This window comes from Pezoporus wallicus, unplaced genomic scaffold, assembly GCF_028554395.1.
Source record: "Pezoporus wallicus isolate ANWC-B61680 ecotype Strahan unplaced genomic scaffold, APGP_CSIRO_Pwel_v1 contig_13721, whole genome shotgun sequence".
In the NCBI taxonomy this organism is placed as follows: Eukaryota; Metazoa; Chordata; class Aves; order Psittaciformes; family Psittacidae; genus Pezoporus; species Pezoporus wallicus.
In genome coordinates this window covers 40600-57117 of record NW_026640870.1, presented here as the reverse complement: position 1 = coordinate 57117, position 16518 = coordinate 40600, and the positions used below count along the sequence as shown (strand labels likewise).

Below are 16518 nucleotides of genomic sequence, written 5' to 3'. Positions count from 1 at the left end.
TACGGGGGTCCGCGAGCGGGCAGGACCCGCCGGGAGCTGCTTCTGACAGCGGGGAGAAGCCTCCCCCAGCAATGAGGGTGCCTTTGCCCCCTCCCGGCTGTCAAAGGCGGGGCGGGCCCGTGAATGGCGACTCAGCGCTCGCTGTGCACCCCCGGCAGGGCCTGCAGGATGCCCGCGCCCCGGCCGAGCTCCCGCCGTCCCCGGTGATGACGGCCCGGGCGAGGCTGTTGGCCGGCGGCGGGCTCAGGATGCTGCCCCAGCCCTGGCGCCTCTTCTCCCGCGCTGCGGAGGACGCGGCGCTGCAGAGGATCCGGAAGGTGCTGTGCGTGGCCGAGAAGAACGATGCTGCTCGGGGGATCGCGGAGCTGCTCTCCAACAGCAGGATGCGGCGGGTAGGGATGTGCCACAGCTCAGGCCTCGCACCTGGGGCCGGCTTAGCTGGCATCAGCGTCGCAGCCTGCATCTTGTGTGGTAGCCCCAACAGAGCATGGGCAGCTCCCATCAGCACAGGCAACATCTCACACTGCTTTTGTGTTCTGGCTGCTTCTGACCATACACGAGTACAAGAATAACTTTGCCCAAATGTATTTGGGAGCCTTGGATCCTTTTTCCTGTTGGGGTTCGGCTCCCCAGCTGTGCTTCCTCTGTCTGGACAGCCTTCTCCAGGCTCAGAGCTCCACAGTGCTCCTCCTCCAGTTGCAGTGGGTGTGAAAGGCTTCAGGAACTGAAACCATCTGGCTTGCGTTTCCCAGTCAAAGAGCACCACTTCTGCAGCCTCAGCAAGTGTCAGGGGTTCACTGGAGTGCACACAATAAAGCAAAGATGGTCTGTGCTGCTGCTTTGTTTTGTGACTAGCAGTGTGTGTACTCACTTGGTATTTCCAAGCTGAGAGCTAGAAGGTGCTTCTAGACTAGAATTAGTTCGAATCAAAGGTGTTACTGAGAGCCTGAGTGCTGACACTGCAAATCAAGGAAGATGGCATTCTGCTTGCATAGAAAAAGCAGCAATATGCAATCTAGAAACTTCCATGAGCCTCAGGCAGAACATAATTTTGGGGACCCAGAGCAGGACAGTTGTTTGTCAGGAGTATAACTGACCAGCCCCATTAAATAAGTTTCTTCTTTACTGTTGACACTCTCAATGGGGAGATAACCCTGGTACCCCCTCAGGCATGGTTTACTATACTCTTACATATGGTTTAAAGTGCTCTTAATGTTTAAAAGCATGATTTATGTCTCTCTATAAATGGTATAGGCAATTTCTATTAAGTACAGTACCTGGTTTTCACGTTCCCCATACTTCTCTCTGCTCTGGCATGTATAAACACATGTATAAAGTGAAGCAGAATGAGTTTGGTTTCCTGCAGCAGCCAGAAACTCAGGACCTTTTCCTTTTCCTTCCAGCGAGAAGGGTTATCCAAGTTCAACAAGATCTACGAATACGACTACCAGATGTTTGGCCAGGTAGAGTTTCCCTTCATTCTGCTCCTACAAATGCAAAATACCAATTATTAAAAGCCATTTGTTAGAAGTTACAAAACCATATCCAGTGATGGAGTCATTTTGTCTAAAGGTGAGGAAAAGTCAGATGTTCTTTTTTTGGCTCAAGCACTGACCTGGGTCATCGCTTTACATCTTTCAGTTTGGTTTAATATCAGTCAGAAAGATGTTGCTGTTGAAAACTGAGAGCTTCCTAAAGGAATTGAGGAAAAGGCCATAGATTTGGCTGTCAGTAGAAAGAAGAGCTTTGTATTAGCAGGAGGGAGGTGTCACTGACTGTGTAAATCGAGAACTGAGGGAAGATCTTGGGCCTGGGGGTAGCTTTTAGCAAAGGATGGGCACTGACTACCTTGCTCTGTCTCTTGCAGAACGTTACTATGGTGATGACATCTGTGTCAGGACATTTACTGGCTCATGACTTCAAGATGCCCTTTCGCAAATGGTGAGTACATGGTACCCCTCACAGGAGGGAGCTGTCATCTGCTTTCAACCCGAAGCTAAGCAGAGCAGGAGGGACTCTGACACGGCCGCAGAGCAGGATGATGAGTACCAAATTCGACATAGAATATAATGTTACTTCAAATTACAGTCTTCAGACTGCTAAATCCCCCTGAAGTCTTCATACTGTTAAAATACATTAAGGCAGACCTAAGGAATTAAACTGATTCTGAAACCTGAGAGATGCTTTTGTGTCCTTTGTCCCCAGGATGTGAGGCACTTTCTCTGGTTTCCTCCCCCTTTGTTCTCTGCACTTGAAATAAGAGAAGCTGCTTGTTTAGGGCAGCCTTCCAGATTGGCTGTTTTCCCTTGTTGCTTTTTTGTTTCCATTGCTTTTTAAGTGTAACTCAGACAACATAGAGTTCCCATGAAATGCTAAGACGAGGCCCGCAACAAAACATATTAATTCCAGTACTTGAACAGCACTTCCTCACAAGACAGCAGCAGTTAGATGTCTCACAACAGATGCTTTAGTTTTTGTTATGCACGCTCTTTATCCTCTTTCCTAGGCATAGCTGCAACCCTCTAGCTCTTTTTGATGCTGAAATTGAGAAGTATTGCCCTGAAAACTACGTGGATATCAAGGTATGTTGTTTTTAAGAGGTTCCCCTGAAACTCTTTTGAGGTCAGAGGTTCTGCAAACATTGCCTCAGACAGGAGGGCAATTGTACCTTTGTCCTTAACATCCAACTTCCTGTGGTTTAACAAATTCCTCCTGTGTATCATAGCACTATATATATATATATATATATACACACATGCTGTTTGTGACATCAAAAGTCTCCTGCTCATGTACATTATAGAATCATAGAATAGTTTGGGTTGGAAAGGCTTTTAAAATCATCCAGTTCCAGCCCCTCTACCATGGGGAGGGACACCTCACACTAAACCATGCCACCCAAGGCTCTGTCTAACCTGGCTTTGAACACTGCCAGGGATGGAGCATTCACAACCTCCCTGGGCAACCCATTCCAGTGCCTCACCACCCTAACAGGAAAGAATTTCCTCCTTATATCCAGTCTAAACTTCCCCTGTTTAAGTTTGAACCCGTTACCCCTTGTCCTGTCACTACAGTCCCTAATGAATAGAAACATTAGAGCAGTAAAGGAACAGCTGCTTTGCTAAAAGTAGAAATATTTTTTCCAACAAGGTGGAATTGGCAACAGCATCTCGATTTGACCAAAAAAATGCCATTTTCAGCACAATGGTGGCACGATCCGAGCCAAGCCATGCTTTATAACAGAGTCAGATGTAAATAAATGACTCAGCTCTTTTGACAGCTGCCTGATCTCATGAGACACACAATTACAAAACCTTATTTCAACAGTCTCTATGGATGCACGTTGTATTTCATGTTCAGTTTCATTCTAAAGCTAAATGACAAAGCAAGTGGCCTGGTATATCTCAGTGTGTGGTATTTCCTCATCTCAGAGAACCCTGGAACGAGAAATCCAGCAGTGCCAGGCTCTGGTGATCTGGACTGACTGTGACCGAGAAGGAGAGAACATTGGCTTTGAGATCATTCACGTTTGCAAAGCTGGTGCGTAGAGCAGCTTCTTCATCCGAGTTCCATTAAAGTGCTGATGTGACAGGTATTGCTGCTCAGAGAACTTGTAGCAGAGGCAGGTTCTCGATCTTCCTGTGCCCAGGTTAAATGTTGGCTGTTAAATATGTAGCTCTGATAGTCCAGAACCATGGTCAGCTATTGGAACACTATAGAACAGGTTGACAGCACGCTCATTTGAAGATGGCTGTTTATTAATTGCTCCTTTCCATTGGTGTTGGAGCCACTGTTTGATTTGTTTTTTTTCTCTGTGCTCCTGTGACAGTAAAGCCAAACCTCTGTGTGTTCCGAGCCCGTTTCTCAGAGATCACACTCCATGCTGTCAGAACAGCCTGCGAGAACCTCACCCAACCTGATCAAAAAACAAGTGATGCTGTCGATGTCAGGCAGGAGCTGGACCTCAGGATAGGTATGTAAACATGCCCTGGAGATGAGAGCAGGCTGCCAGGCCCTCTCATACACCTCTACTAACAGGAGGTGACCAACTGTGGTAGGTGGGCAGGGGACAGCTTTGTTAGCAGTGTGTAGTCTCTAAATGCGCTCCCTTAGACTGCTTTACAAACAAGGCTCTTCCTCACTTCTCATCTAACCACATTGAATGCACATTGTTAAAGCCTGGCAAAGGGTGTTTAGAAATCATCTGTTACTGTATCCTCAACACAAGACAAATGCCCTCTGCAGTGTTGTAAATCTGATTATTAGATCAGATACAACCGCACCACATCTCATGTTTTACTGGAACCATGCTCTTTGAAGGATACGCTAAGTGTATAGCTCATGCAACACTGACAGGCTTCTGCAACTGAACATTAGAGTAAAATTAATACTCAGAGTATTAAGAAGAACCATCTGAAGTGTTGTGGTAATCGGTCAGTGTTGTTGTATTCACTTGCGGGGTCCACTTTCTTTTCACAGGTGCTGCCTTCACCAGATTCCAGACACTGAGGCTGAGGAAGATCTTCCCCGATATCTTAGCAGACCAGCTCATCAGCTATGGTAGCTGCCAGTTCCCAACGCTGGGCTTTGTAGTTGAACGCTTTAAAGCCATCCAGGCCTTCGTTCCTGAAGCTTTCTATAAAATAAAAGGTATACTTGGGGCAGAGTTGGCCTGGGCTCTGTCTTAGAGGGTTTGATGTGTATAGAAAGGAAGAACATCAGGGAAACAACCAAACAGTGATGCAGAGGTGGTTTCCTCTTCCTTTCCTATGCCTGCTAAGCAGAACTGAAAGGTTTCCCAATAGCGCCTCTATTTCCCTTGCTGTATTTCCATTGTATTACTACTATAACATTCAGATCTGTTGTTCAACACAGTGACACATGATCATGAAGATGGCAACGTGGTCTTCAACTGGAAGAGGAACCGGCTCTTTAATCACACAGCATGCCTGGTCCTTTACCAGATGTGTATGGAGGTAGGAAAGCCTGTCAATAGTTGTATAATCCAGTATCAGCCAAACACTTCCTGCATGGGTCTTGCTGAAGGCATTGAAAGAACAGTTTGAGTACACTCTTAAAGGAGATTTTGTGGATTTCTTTGTGTTTAGGATCCAGTAGCAACTGTTGTCGAGGTTGGGAGCAAGCCCAAGAGCAAATGGAGGCCCCTGCCCCTGGACACTGTGGTACATTTGAACTGTGCTGAAAGGACTTAACCTGAAGGAAGCTCTGAACAGGTATTTTACTCACCACTCTGAATTACGCACCAATGCCTCTGTTTTGTTCTGGCTCCTCCCAATGCAGGAACTTGAGAAGTTGGCTTCCCGCAAACTAAAGATAAATGCAAAGGAAACCATGAGGATATCAGAAAAACTCTATACTCAAGGGTAAGGAAGCCAGATTTGGCTTGGTAAACTCAAGTGTTTCAAAAGTAAAAGGCCTTTAGGCCAAAACCATCTCAGAGCACCTCCGAAAGTGCTGCTTTTTTTCCTCTTAAGGTTCATTAGCTACCCCCGAACCGAGACCAACATTTTCCCCAAGGAACTGAACCTTTCTGCCTTAGTTCAACAGCAAACGCAGGACCCAAACTGGGGAGCATTTGCACAGAGGATTTTGGATCAGGGTGGGCCAACCCCTCGGAGTGGAAACAAATCAGATCAGGCTCACCCTCCCATTCACCCCACCAAATACACTGCTAACCTGCAGGTGAGTTTAACAAAGGCAGAGGTTGATAAATGAAGTCTTGATAAGATGGTTATTAGCACAGTAACCTCACCTGAGATCTCACTTGACACCTTATCAACATAGGAGGACACCGACCCTTTCTTACTGTTTGATATTAGGGCAACGAGCAGAGGCTGTATGAGTTCATTGTGCGCCATTTCTTGGCTTGCTGCTCTCAAGATGCCAAGGGCCAGGAAACCACCGTGGAGATTGACATTGCCTGCGAGCGATTCGTTGCTCAAGGACTCATGATCCTGGCCCGAAATTACCTGGAAGTCTATCCTTATGACAAGTGGAGTGATAAGGTAATGCCCTCGAATAACATAGATGGGAGAAGCTAAAGTACCTGAAGCTTAAAATAGCTTTTCACTGCCAACTTCAGACCCCTCTACAGAACACTCTTTGACAATTACCTGGCCCACTGGCTGTTTCACTCAGAGACATCTCTGCTGCTTTATTGTGCCAGCTTTGGAGAGATTATTTTCCTTCTGACACCACAGCAAAGACCATACAGGGCTGTGGGATGGACTTTACTCACCAAGAGGAGCTGCAATTGGTGTTCCATTGGTGTCTCTGGCAGTTCGTCCTGGGCCTGAGGGTGGATCTCCTCCCGAGCACGGTGCTGCTCTATTACAGCAGTGTTAGTGTGACGTTTTGTCTTCAGTGACTGGAGCAGAGGGCAGTTTCAAAGAGATTCTCCTTCCTTTCAGGTTATCCCGCTGTATCAGAAAGGGTCTCGCTTTCAGCCCACTACGGTGGAGATGGTGGATGGGGAAACCAGCCCTCCATTGCTCCTCACAGAAGCGGATCTCATTGCTCTCATGGAGAAGCATGGCATTGGTCAGTATCGGTAGCGTGGCCTCTCTTGCTCTTGGAAGCTTTATTCATAAGCTGCTTCTCAGCATCTCTTTAACAGCAGTTCTGTCCCACCCTCAGAGTAAGAGACTCTCTAAAAGTCCCTTCAGATAAAAATCACTTAAATGTACAGAACAAATGGATAGTTGAAACCTGTGGGCAAAGTCCAGAGATCGTAAGGAGGCTGCAGAGGGCCTCCATTGCCTGGAGAGATGTGTGATTTAGGCTCCAGGCTGTGCCTGCCATCACCTTGCTGGCCTCAGTGCCAGTGGGACACAAGGGCAGTGCTGCTCCTGACCATAACTTGTCTCCTTGTCCCTTTAGCACCTTGCCCTCTGCACTAGGCACAGGGGAAAACACCTCCTGGCACCTGCTTTGCCTGACAACCTGTCTGCTGCTTTCAGGGACTGACGCCACTCACGCCGAGCACATCGAGACGATAAAGACGCGGATGTACGTGGGCCTCACAGACGATCAGCGGTTCCTCCCAGGCCACCTGGGCATGGGGCTGGTGGAAGGTAAGGGCAGTCTCCCTTAGGAACATGGCAGGTTCCTTACAGGCTCCTTCTTTTCGCTTACCACACGGTATGTTCCTCAGGCTACGATTCCATGGGCTACGAGATGTCCAAGCCTGACCTTCGAGCTGAGCTGGAGGCTGATCTGAAACTCATCTGTGAGGGGAAAAAAGACAAGTCTGCGGTGTTGCAGCAGCAGGTCCAAAAGTACAAGCAAGTCTTCATCGAAGCTGTGGCCAGAGCCAACAAGTGGGTCTTTGTCCTCTTCTGGTTGCTGTTTTGGGAGCTGCTGGCTTCTCATCCAGGGCTCAGCTTGGAGTGGGATCCTGTCACAGCTTCCCTGGAGCTCTGCCTCATGTGTGTAGGCATTTGCATGCATGACTCACACAGCTTGGCATGCTATCATGAGCTGGTGCCAACTGTATGCTCACCTTGGTTTAAACCCTTAAGTTTAAATTCAGAGCTGGGTGAAGAAGATAGCAACATGCACTGACCTCTTGTCAGGTTGTACCTACCCCTAGCCTGTTCCAGAAGCATGATGCTGAACCAGCATCCTGGTGGAGAAGCCAAGAGGGGCTGTGAGGAGGGCAGCAGGCACTAATTCACTTCAGTGCCCGATTGCTCTTTGCAGGAGAGACCCACAGGATGCTCTGCTGATTTCTCTATAGGTTGGACCAGGCCCTGGCTCAGTACTTTGGAGAAGCCACAGGAAGTGCAGAGCAGGAGGAGGTCTATCCAGCAACGCCTCTTTCCGTTCGGAAGTGTCCACAGTGCAACAATGACATGGTGCTGAAGACCAAGAAGAACGGCGGGTTGGTGATCTTCCCTGCTGTAGGAAGTGGCTTTCTGGGCTGGTCTGTGGTGGTGTTCATGTGTTGGTTGGTGTTTTCTGTGCTGGTTCTAGATGGTGTTCATTTGCCTCCCCTCTGCAGCAAGCATGACAACTTGGGCTGCATTTAGTTCACTCCACCAGCTGCATAAGCTGTGTGGATTCAGCTGAACCTCTCAAATACCTATTTTCCCTTAAGAATAGTTGGTTTGGCAGTTTCTGATGGTGAGAAGACAGGAGAACAGATCTCTGTTTGTCCTCACATTGCCTCTTCCTCATGCACTGCTTTTGTCCCACGGCAGGTTCTACCTCAGCTGCATGGGCTATCCAGCTTGTAAAACTGCAGTCTGGTTTCCTGATTTTGTGCTGGATGTGGCCAGGGATGAGAGCATCTGTGCTGTGTGTAAACCTCATCCAGTTCACAGGTAGGTCAGACCAGTTACCCCACCTTGGGGAAATGCAGCCCCTTGGACACTCCATGTTAGCCATCAGGACCAGAGGCTTCGTGGGCTGAGCAACCATCTTCCATTGCAGTCTTGGAAAGCTGGAGCAGCTTTGGCTTGGGGATAGAAAGAAGAGGGGTTGGGAAAACCCTCTATAGTATATATTCTGTAAATATATGTATGTATATATACATATACACACTACATATTCTGCTATATAGTATAGCAGAATTCAGAAGAAACCCCACAATGTAAAAACTGAAGTCCAAATTGAGGCCTGTTGATGACGTGGTTTAGTGTGAGGTGTCCCTACCCATGGCAGGGGGTTAGAACTTGATCTTAAGTTCCTTTCCAACCCTAATTATTCTGTGATCCTATGATGAGAAGTGTGAACTGAGACACTTCTGGTCTTCCTTTCCTTTCAGACTGAAGTTTAAATTCAAGAGAGGCAGCGTTCCACCCGTGATGCCCCTGGAGTTTGTCGGCTGCATTGGAGGCTGTGATGACATGCTCAAAGAGCTCTTGGACCTCAAGTACTTACACAGATCATCCCAGCCTCCATCATCAGCCAGCCAGGAAACCAACCACTTGCAGGTCAACAACTCCTTTAACAGGGCTAGTGGTGAAAACAGGCACATGAGGGGGACCACAAACCTGGCACCAAGACATCTGCTCTCTGTGAGCTCCATGAGAACGCCCAGACCTGCTCCTTCAGCTGCTCCAGACGATGGGAACAACGCAGTGGTGTGCAACTGTGGGAATGAAGCCCTGCTGCTCACTGTGCGCAAAGAGGGGCCCAACCAAGGCAGGCAGTTCTATAAATGCAGCGCCAGCACCTGCAACTTCTTTCTCTGGGCTGATCAGCAGCCAGAGGACAGAAACAATGCGGTTCCACGGGGCTCTGCGTTTCCCCAGCCCTTTGCAGGAAGGGGCCCAGCAGGATTTCAGCGCCCAGGAGGAGGAGGGAGAGGCCCAGAGCTCTTTGGAAGCAGCAGCTCTGATTCAGGAGGCGGCACAGTGTGCAATTGTGGCCAGCCAGCTGTCACACGCACTGTCCAAAAGGATGGGCCCAACAAAGGGAGGCAGTTCCACACGTGCTCAAAACCCCGGGAGCAGCAGTGTGGCTTCTTCCAGTGGGCAGATGAAAACACAGTTCCAGGTAAGGCCAGGCTCGAGGTGGAACACAAGGGGTAGAGGCTGTTCTTGATGCTGAACTGAACACACTTCTCATGCTACCACAGCTCTTGTAGCAACTCATACATTTAACAGACTTCAGGCTTGTCTTTAAACCATCTGGCAGCAGCATTCTAGCACTGCAGATGTTGCTTGTAACAACCAAGTCTGGCTTACCTTTTCCAGCCATATATCTGCTGAGCTCCAATCAGTTATCTTTAGCATCTCTCTGTCCATGACCTGTTGGATAAAGCCCATCTTTCCAACACTGTTTGGGAATCTGTCCTCCCAAATTCTGGAGCTCAGCTTTGTGAGAGCTGGTACCAACTTGCTGCAGAGTTGGAGCAGCAGCACCACTTTTGGAGGGGGGAAACCCCATTCTGTCGTGGCAGGGAAACGGTGCTACTCCCTCTGCCCTACTTTAGGAATACAGAGAAAGGCCAAGTCTTTCTGAAGCTTTGATCAGAGCTGACAAACTGAGTGTGGCTGCTGTGGAGAGATGCTGAAAGCAAATACCCATTAAAAATAATCACAAAATAAGGCTGCAAAAGAAAGAACACTCACACAGAGGGACAGTAAGCAGAGAGATGGGTGGAGATGTCGTCTGAGAGAAGCCTTCCTCCTCCTTCTCAGACATTTGAGCCTAAAGGGATAGAATAAAGCTTTCGAAACTGTTTAAACCCTAAGTTTTCCTCTGGGATGCTCTGTTTCTGCTTTAGCTGTAGGCCAAAGCATGTAACCAGGCAGATCAGTTTCCCTGCTTTGTTCCCACATTCCTCTAATGCTGCAAGACAAATGGGTAACATTTAACTGTTCAGAGCTTAAATAAGCATAATTTCAGGTATAATCCAAGTGGCTGAGGTAGTGAAATCCTTGATCTGCCATTTTGAACTTAGCTCCTGTTTCTCACCTGCTTTCAAAGGTACTTACATGCACGTTGTTTCTCTCTAGGGCCTTCTGGAGATGTCTCTGTGAACCATTTTGACAGCAGTGGGTTGTCAAGAGGGTTGGGAAGCAAAGCCAAGAGACCAGGCAGCTTCTTCTCGGGAGCCACTGCCAAGAAACCACGGACCTGCAGCATTTGCCACCAGCCTGGCCACACTAGGAAAACCTGCCCTCAAAACCACTGAGCCTGGGTGAACATCCCTTGAGAGCCTGCAAGGTCCAAGGTTGTGAGGAGCTGCCACAGGAGCAGCTGCTGTGGAAGGAACTGGAGCCTGGAACCAAGCCTGTTGAGTGTTTTCTGGCTGCAGGCTGCTCCTGCCAAGGGGTTCCATGCTCACCCATGCATTATGTGCCTGAGCTAAGAAAGGTGGCTCCCTTACTGGAGTCAGCCTTTGTTTTGAGCTGCTTTTCTGCTGAGCTGCTCGGGAGAGTCTGAACATTTCAAGGAGGCATTTGGAAACTGCATCTGCAGACAAACCAACACTGGATTGAGTCCACCCACAGCTCCTGCTACGCTGGCAGCTGTACCCAGCCTCCCTATACAAGGTAAAGCTGGATTATCATTAGGAGAGGCACCAGGGCCACTTAGCTCTCAGTCCCTGGCTTTCCACAGTGTGGAAATCTATCTTAAGTCCCCTTCTAAGCTGATGTTCCCTGAAGAACATTCCCCCTTCTCTTTGTCACAGCACTGCACCCCTTACCTTGGTTGTCCCCACAGGCAAGAAGGGCCAGGTTCGGAGGAGCTTGCCCTGGAAGGGAAGCTCAGCTGCAGTGCTCAGCAAGAGCCTTCATTTCAAACAGCTCCTGAATATGAAACCAAGTTCTTCCCCAAGCCTCAGCCATGCCTCTGGGGTGCTGCTAGCTAATGGGAGTTATTTTTGTCTAGCTAATAAGTTTCTTATTAAAATTTATTTAATTCTTAAATGGGATGCAGAGATACCCTAACTCTACCTTATTATTCCTTCCTACTTAAAGCAGTTAAGCTATTACTGTGAAAGCACCCACCCAAACCTTGTTCTTTCCACTCATAAGAACAATACAGAAGCTTTCTTAGGAGAAACTCCCTACAGTTATTCAGGAGTGAGCTGCAGAGGGGTAGGGAATGTGGGTTTAGCTCACCAGCTCTGCAGCATTGCTGTACAGGGAAGGACAGATAAGAGCTGAAGGGAGGTCCTGGTTTCCATACTGAACTCCCTTGGGAAGCCAGGCCTCCTCCTTCCTCTCTGTGGGAGCTTCCTCTGTACATCAAAGAGAGCAGATCACAAGATTCCTGCATCCTCTTCTGGCAGAGGATAGCACAGAGCATATCCCCAAGGCCCCTGATGCTGCTCCTGGACACGGATGAGCTCCCTGGGGTCAGCACTGAGGGTGACAGGCAGCAGCACATGGAGGGCAGGAGGCTGAAGCACTTACAGAGGGTTGCTCAAAGCAGAGCACAGCAACACACATTCACATTAAGGTCTGCATGAAAGAGAAGAGAGCCTTTTTCTGTGCAGCAGTCCATCACTATTGTGCTTAAAACACTATGGAGTGTGAGGAGGAGAACTTGGGTTGCATTCCCCTGTCCTACTCACTCCCACAATTAACAGCTGCAGCCTAAAAATACATTCTTGCCAGCTAAAATACCAGGATCAGGAGGCTTTGTAATGCAATCACTGCTGGTGAGAGCACAGGAGGAGCCTCTGGTAGTAGCAGAAAGTGGTGCAGCACCCAGGCAGTGGGGTGTTGCTGATGGCATCGGCTGTTACTGGCTTTACTGGTCTAGCCCTGGTCAGCGCTCAGGTAAATGGCACAAGCTCCATGTCCAGAGGGCTCATGCTGCAGCCAGGGGTAAACAGGAGGTTGGAAGAAGAGAAAGGCTTTGCAGGATGGGGTCTGAGCATCACCAAGCTCTCCATGCAGTGAGGGATACCCTCCTCTCACCATAGCCAGGGCTCACCTCAGCCCTTGGAACGGGAAAGGAGACAGAACAGAGCTGACACAAGAACCAGCATACACAGGGAAGGTTTATTCTCATCACTAATACCTGGGAAGGGGTTTGGAGGAACAAACTGAAATCATCTCCAGACTAAGAGGAAAAGCTGGTTTATTTTCCTGCCATAAATACAGCCGTAAAGAAAACTAAACCACAAGAGCTGCTCCTCCCAAAGCCCACACGATTTCTCCATCTCCACCAGCGTGCAAAAACAGCTCTTCCCATTAAATAGAAGAGGATATTCCTTCACTCTGGGCCTAGAGCCAGAACCAAAGCCTACTACAGCAGCCACGCGAAGGAAGGAAACAGAACACAACACCCAAACAAAACTACACCTCCTTCATAAAAAGCATCAATCAGTTCTCGCAAGTGCTCTGCTCAGAACATCATTCCTGCCCCACAGCATGGGGCTGCAGGGGAACAGGACCTCAAGACAGCAGCAATACACGAGTGAAAAGGTCACTGGACAGACAGGAAGGGAACATTCATTGCTGTGGTTGGGTGCAGAGCAGCAGGTACCTGCAGATGGACATGAGCAGCAGCCCGCCCATTGGGGAGGGGGCAGCAGCCCTGCTGCAGCCTCACTGAGGGAATCAGCAGCTTTCTTCCTGCCACCACCTCTTCCAGCAAAACACCCACTGGGACAAGAGCCATGAAGCCCAATACTGCTGGAAGCACATCTCTTCCTCAGGGCAGAGCCAACACTGGTAGAGGTAGGGCTGAGCTTGCCCTTTTGGCAGCTCAAAGGGCTTCCAAAGCAGCCCCCTTTGCTATAGCTGTACCTTCAAGTGCCCACACAACCACCCAGGTGAGGGCTGTGGGCTTAGTTTGGATTGGTGGTACCCTACAGCCCCAAAAAGCATGGCACAGTAAAACTAAGCTGGGGGCTGGTGCATCCAGCACCCACGATGCTGCACCTTTGGGTATGCAGGACACAGCAGCAGCAAGGAACTGCTCCCCTCCAGCTTGTCTTGGAGCACAAGGGGAGCCTGACCACTATAACAGGCAAAGGGCACAGGGAACCAGAGGCCAAACATGCTGCACATTGGCTCCCAATGCCCAGAGGACAGGACTCACCTGCAGGTACTGGAGGTGTGGGCTGCATTCACCCAGGTTCGGCAGAGCCTCCATAAGAGGCTTCTTACATCAACCCCCACCTCTGCTCAGGCACCTTTTATTCAGGTAGAAAATGCTTTGTTTCCTCATAAAGTGCAAGAACTTTGCCTCTTACTCACTAGTCAACTAGAAGCATCGCCACCCTCTCATGGGAGCAGCACATGGGTGAGGAACACCCTCCATATGGGAGCTCCCAACGCACCAAGTCATTGCTCCTTCAGCAGCAGCTCCGGCTTGGCTATGGCTCTGTAGAGCATGAAGCCCATCTCATCGATTTCCTCTTCCAGCAGCTCGCAGAAGAGGTTGATTTTGTGGTTGAAATAGGAAGGCAGGACCCCTTGCTCCAGGTAACCTACCAGCTCCTCCAGCACCTCCTGGAACCTCTCAGCAAGGCTTTCTTCTGCCCAGTCTGAACTGGTGGCACTGAGGTGAAGGATGGTGTGGGTCAAGGGGCTGCCACTCAGTTTGTGCAGGCTGGGATGGCTCTTGCAGATGCCGTTGAGGATGCGGAGGCAGTGCTGCCGAGCCCCAGCATCAGCAGCATCCAGCTCCTTCACCTTCGACACCTCTGCCTTGTAAAAGCTCTCAAGCCAGAGGTTCTCCACTAATCCTTCAGGAGGAGCAGCCAGAAGAACCTTGCCCTCCGTTTCCACCACTGGGAAGAGGGCGATGCTCAGCTCGACCTGCTCATGTTTGACTTCCAGCTTCAGCTCCTGGGATGCCACAACTGGGTGGATGATGCTCCCCAGCAGGCTGCCTATAGCAGGCCAGTTGATGGAGGCCACCAGCAGCTTGTGGAGGCTCTCATTGAGCACGTTGGAGGAGAAGTACCGACCGACAATGAACCTGTCCCAGGGGCTGCACCCACGAGGGAAATACTCCAGATCAGTCCTCTTGATCATCCAATACTGGGGGTTCCTCACCACGGTGTCCTCCCCTGGGATGAGGCTCCAGAGCGCGGTGTCAAGCACCACGGGCAGCATGATGTGGATGTGATCGGCTGCCAGAGCCCCGAGGCCATCGAGCAGGGCACCGCTGAGGAAGAGGTTTCCGAAGGGCAGCTCCGGGCACTTGCTCCGCAGGAACCTCTGGAGCTGGATGCAGATGTTCCTGGCCAGCTGTGGGGCGAGGGATGCTTCCACCTCCAGTACAGCCAGACGGCTGCTGTAGTGAGAGAGGAGCTTCTCCTGCAGCGTGAGGCAGCGCCGAGGGATGGATTCGACCCCAGGAGGCTCCAGAGGGGCAGAGCAGACCCTGGGCTCTGTGAGCAGGGGACAGGGCAAGGAGAAGTCACGACCCTGAGCAGATACCTGCAACCAACAGCTTCTGCCATAGCCAAGGGGGAGGCACAAATTGGGTGCCCAGCTTCCATCCCACCCCTCTGGGTATGCGGGTGGCTAAGATGCCATCACCAAGTCCTCTGGTGTTAAAAGCCCTTCTCAGCTAAGGCAGAGCCCAAATTAACCCCAAAACCCAGCAGTTTCTAGCCTCACACCCAGGTAGAGATGGACAGAGCAGGCAAGGAGCTCACTGCCACTGTCCCTACAGCCTCAGTCCCACTGAGCCTGCTCCAGCCGGCCCTTATCCTCCAAACAACCCTGCTCCGGGTCTGGTATCTGCTTTCCCACTTGGAACAACGCTTTGAGGCAGAGCAGGACAAGGCAGCCTTTGTCTGCAGCAGCTCCCGATGGCACCTTCCTGTAGGCAGAGCTGACCCAGAAACCAGCACAGCTCCAGCAGAAACAAAGCCCCCACCACGCCGAGACACCCGGGATGGTATCGGAGATGCATTGCCTAAAATGGGGCTGCGGCTCGGGATCCTCCCAGCAGGGCAGGCTCAGCTTTCCGGGCACCCAGCTAAAAATAACACAGAGCTTCCATACCACAGGCACAGCCAGCCCGGAGCACACCAAGGTGATCCCTCCTGACCACGGTACCCCATGAGCCTCACCTGGTGCTGGCGGCCGGGCTGGGGAGAGCAGGGGCTCGCTGAGGTCTTCCCTTCTCTGCTTCTGGGTAGGTTTTGGTGCTGCTTTGATCAAGGCCAGGTCCTGCCAGCTCTCCTCCAGGGTCTTCTGCTCGGCTTTGGGATCGCCCTCATCACGAGGGCTGGTGGCTCGGTCTATGAGCTGCAGGGAAGGAAAGCACACAGGGATGAGTTAGTGGCTTTGTACCACTTCTCCACTGTCACACCCTGAGCTAAGGGGGACACCAGCCCCCTTAGTACATGCACAGGGAGACACAGCCTCATAGGCAAAAATTTAGGGAATTTACTTAGGGAATATTTAGGGAATTAACATAATTTAGGGAACAACAAAGGGGCAGGTTTGCTTCCTAGGTTTCCAAAGATGAATTGAACCCAAGGTGCCTCTCTGAATGGAATACTATATCCCAAATGGGTGCTGCTCCAGGAAAACGGGATGTCCATGTCCCTGCAAGATGGGCTGCTCCATTCCCATGGCATTCCACCATTCTCAAGGGATTATCCAAGGCGTTTTGTAACTGGGGAGCAAGGCACCTCTCCTCCCCATCCCTGAACCCCAACGATGCCCACATCACCCTCACCCTCTTGACGGCCAGCGTGGCGATGGCGAGCACAGCCGCCCCAGTGACACCCAGCACCAGCCTGGCGTTGGCCAACAGCACATCGAGGACACTGCCCAGCCCGTTGTCCTCCTGCCGCTTACTCCGCTGGCGCATGAAGTCACCCATGGCGACCCTACGGAGGGGGAAAAGGAAGCAGCGAGGGATCACCCTCAACAGGGAATTGCCTCCCGGTAGAGGAACCCAGGGAACGGAGAGAGGATTCCATCGGCCCCACGGAGCCCATCCCGCTGCTCACCTTCCCCCGCCGGTCAAAGGCTCCCGCTGCCGGGTGCGGCGGAGGAGCAAGGGTCACCGCGGAAGGGCCGCCCGCTCCTCACCGGGCTCCAGCGCAGCGGCCTCGGG

At 50.6% G+C, this 16518-nt stretch overlaps 2 protein-coding genes across 2 annotated transcripts; one reads left to right on the top strand and one right to left on the bottom strand.

Moving 5' to 3' along the window:
* The first annotated feature begins 28 nt into the window (after positions 1–28).
* Positions 29–11224, top strand: TOP3A (DNA topoisomerase III alpha). Its single transcript, XM_057420884.1, has 19 exons — positions 29–392; positions 1404–1463; positions 1868–1941; positions 2507–2582; positions 3429–3537; positions 3827–3970; positions 4477–4647; positions 4873–4973; positions 5106–5180; positions 5299–5381; positions 5493–5700; positions 5838–6023; positions 6429–6558; positions 6978–7091; positions 7172–7337; positions 7757–7900; positions 8220–8342; positions 8786–9519; positions 10485–11224. The coding sequence occupies exons 1-19, from the start codon at positions 72–74 to the stop codon at positions 10661–10663; spliced, it is 3198 nt and encodes a 1065-aa protein (XP_057276867.1). The 5' UTR covers positions 29–71; the 3' UTR covers positions 10664–11224.
* Positions 11225–12471: 1247 nt separating this feature from the next.
* On the bottom strand, positions 12472–16308 carry MIEF2 (mitochondrial elongation factor 2). Its single transcript, XM_057420895.1, has 3 exons — positions 16135–16308; positions 15521–15698; positions 12472–14830 (listed from the first exon to the last, which is right to left on the bottom strand). Exons 1-3 carry the CDS (start codon positions 16279–16281, stop codon positions 13776–13778), a joined length of 1380 nt encoding a protein of 459 aa, XP_057276878.1. The 5' UTR covers positions 16282–16308; the 3' UTR covers positions 12472–13775.
* Between the last annotated feature and the right edge of the window lie 210 nt (positions 16309–16518).

Excerpts from the sequence above, each read along its gene's own strand:
- TOP3A (XM_057420884.1), top strand. The coding sequence starts at position 72 with ATGAGGGTGCCTTTGCCCCCTCCCGGCTGTCAAAGGCGGGGCGGGCCC. Across the intron at positions 5,181-5,298 it reads CCCTGCCCCTGGACACTGTG|GAACTTGAGAAGTTGGCTTC; the intron begins GTACATTTGAAC and ends CTCCCAATGCAG. Across the intron at positions 6,024-6,428 it reads ATGACAAGTGGAGTGATAAG|GTTATCCCGCTGTATCAGAA; the intron begins GTAATGCCCTCG and ends CCTTCCTTTCAG.
- MIEF2 (XM_057420895.1), bottom strand. The coding sequence starts at position 16,281 with ATGGGTGACTTCATGCGCCAGCGGAGTAAGCGGCAGGAGGACAACGGG. Across the intron at positions 15,699-16,134 it reads CCACGCTGGCCGTCAAGAGG|CTCATAGACCGAGCCACCAG; the intron begins GTGAGGGTGATG and ends CCTTCCCTGCAG. Across the intron at positions 14,831-15,520 it reads AGCCCGGCCGCCAGCACCAG|AGCCCAGGGTCTGCTCTGCC; the intron begins GTGAGGCTCATG and ends CCCTGCTCACAG.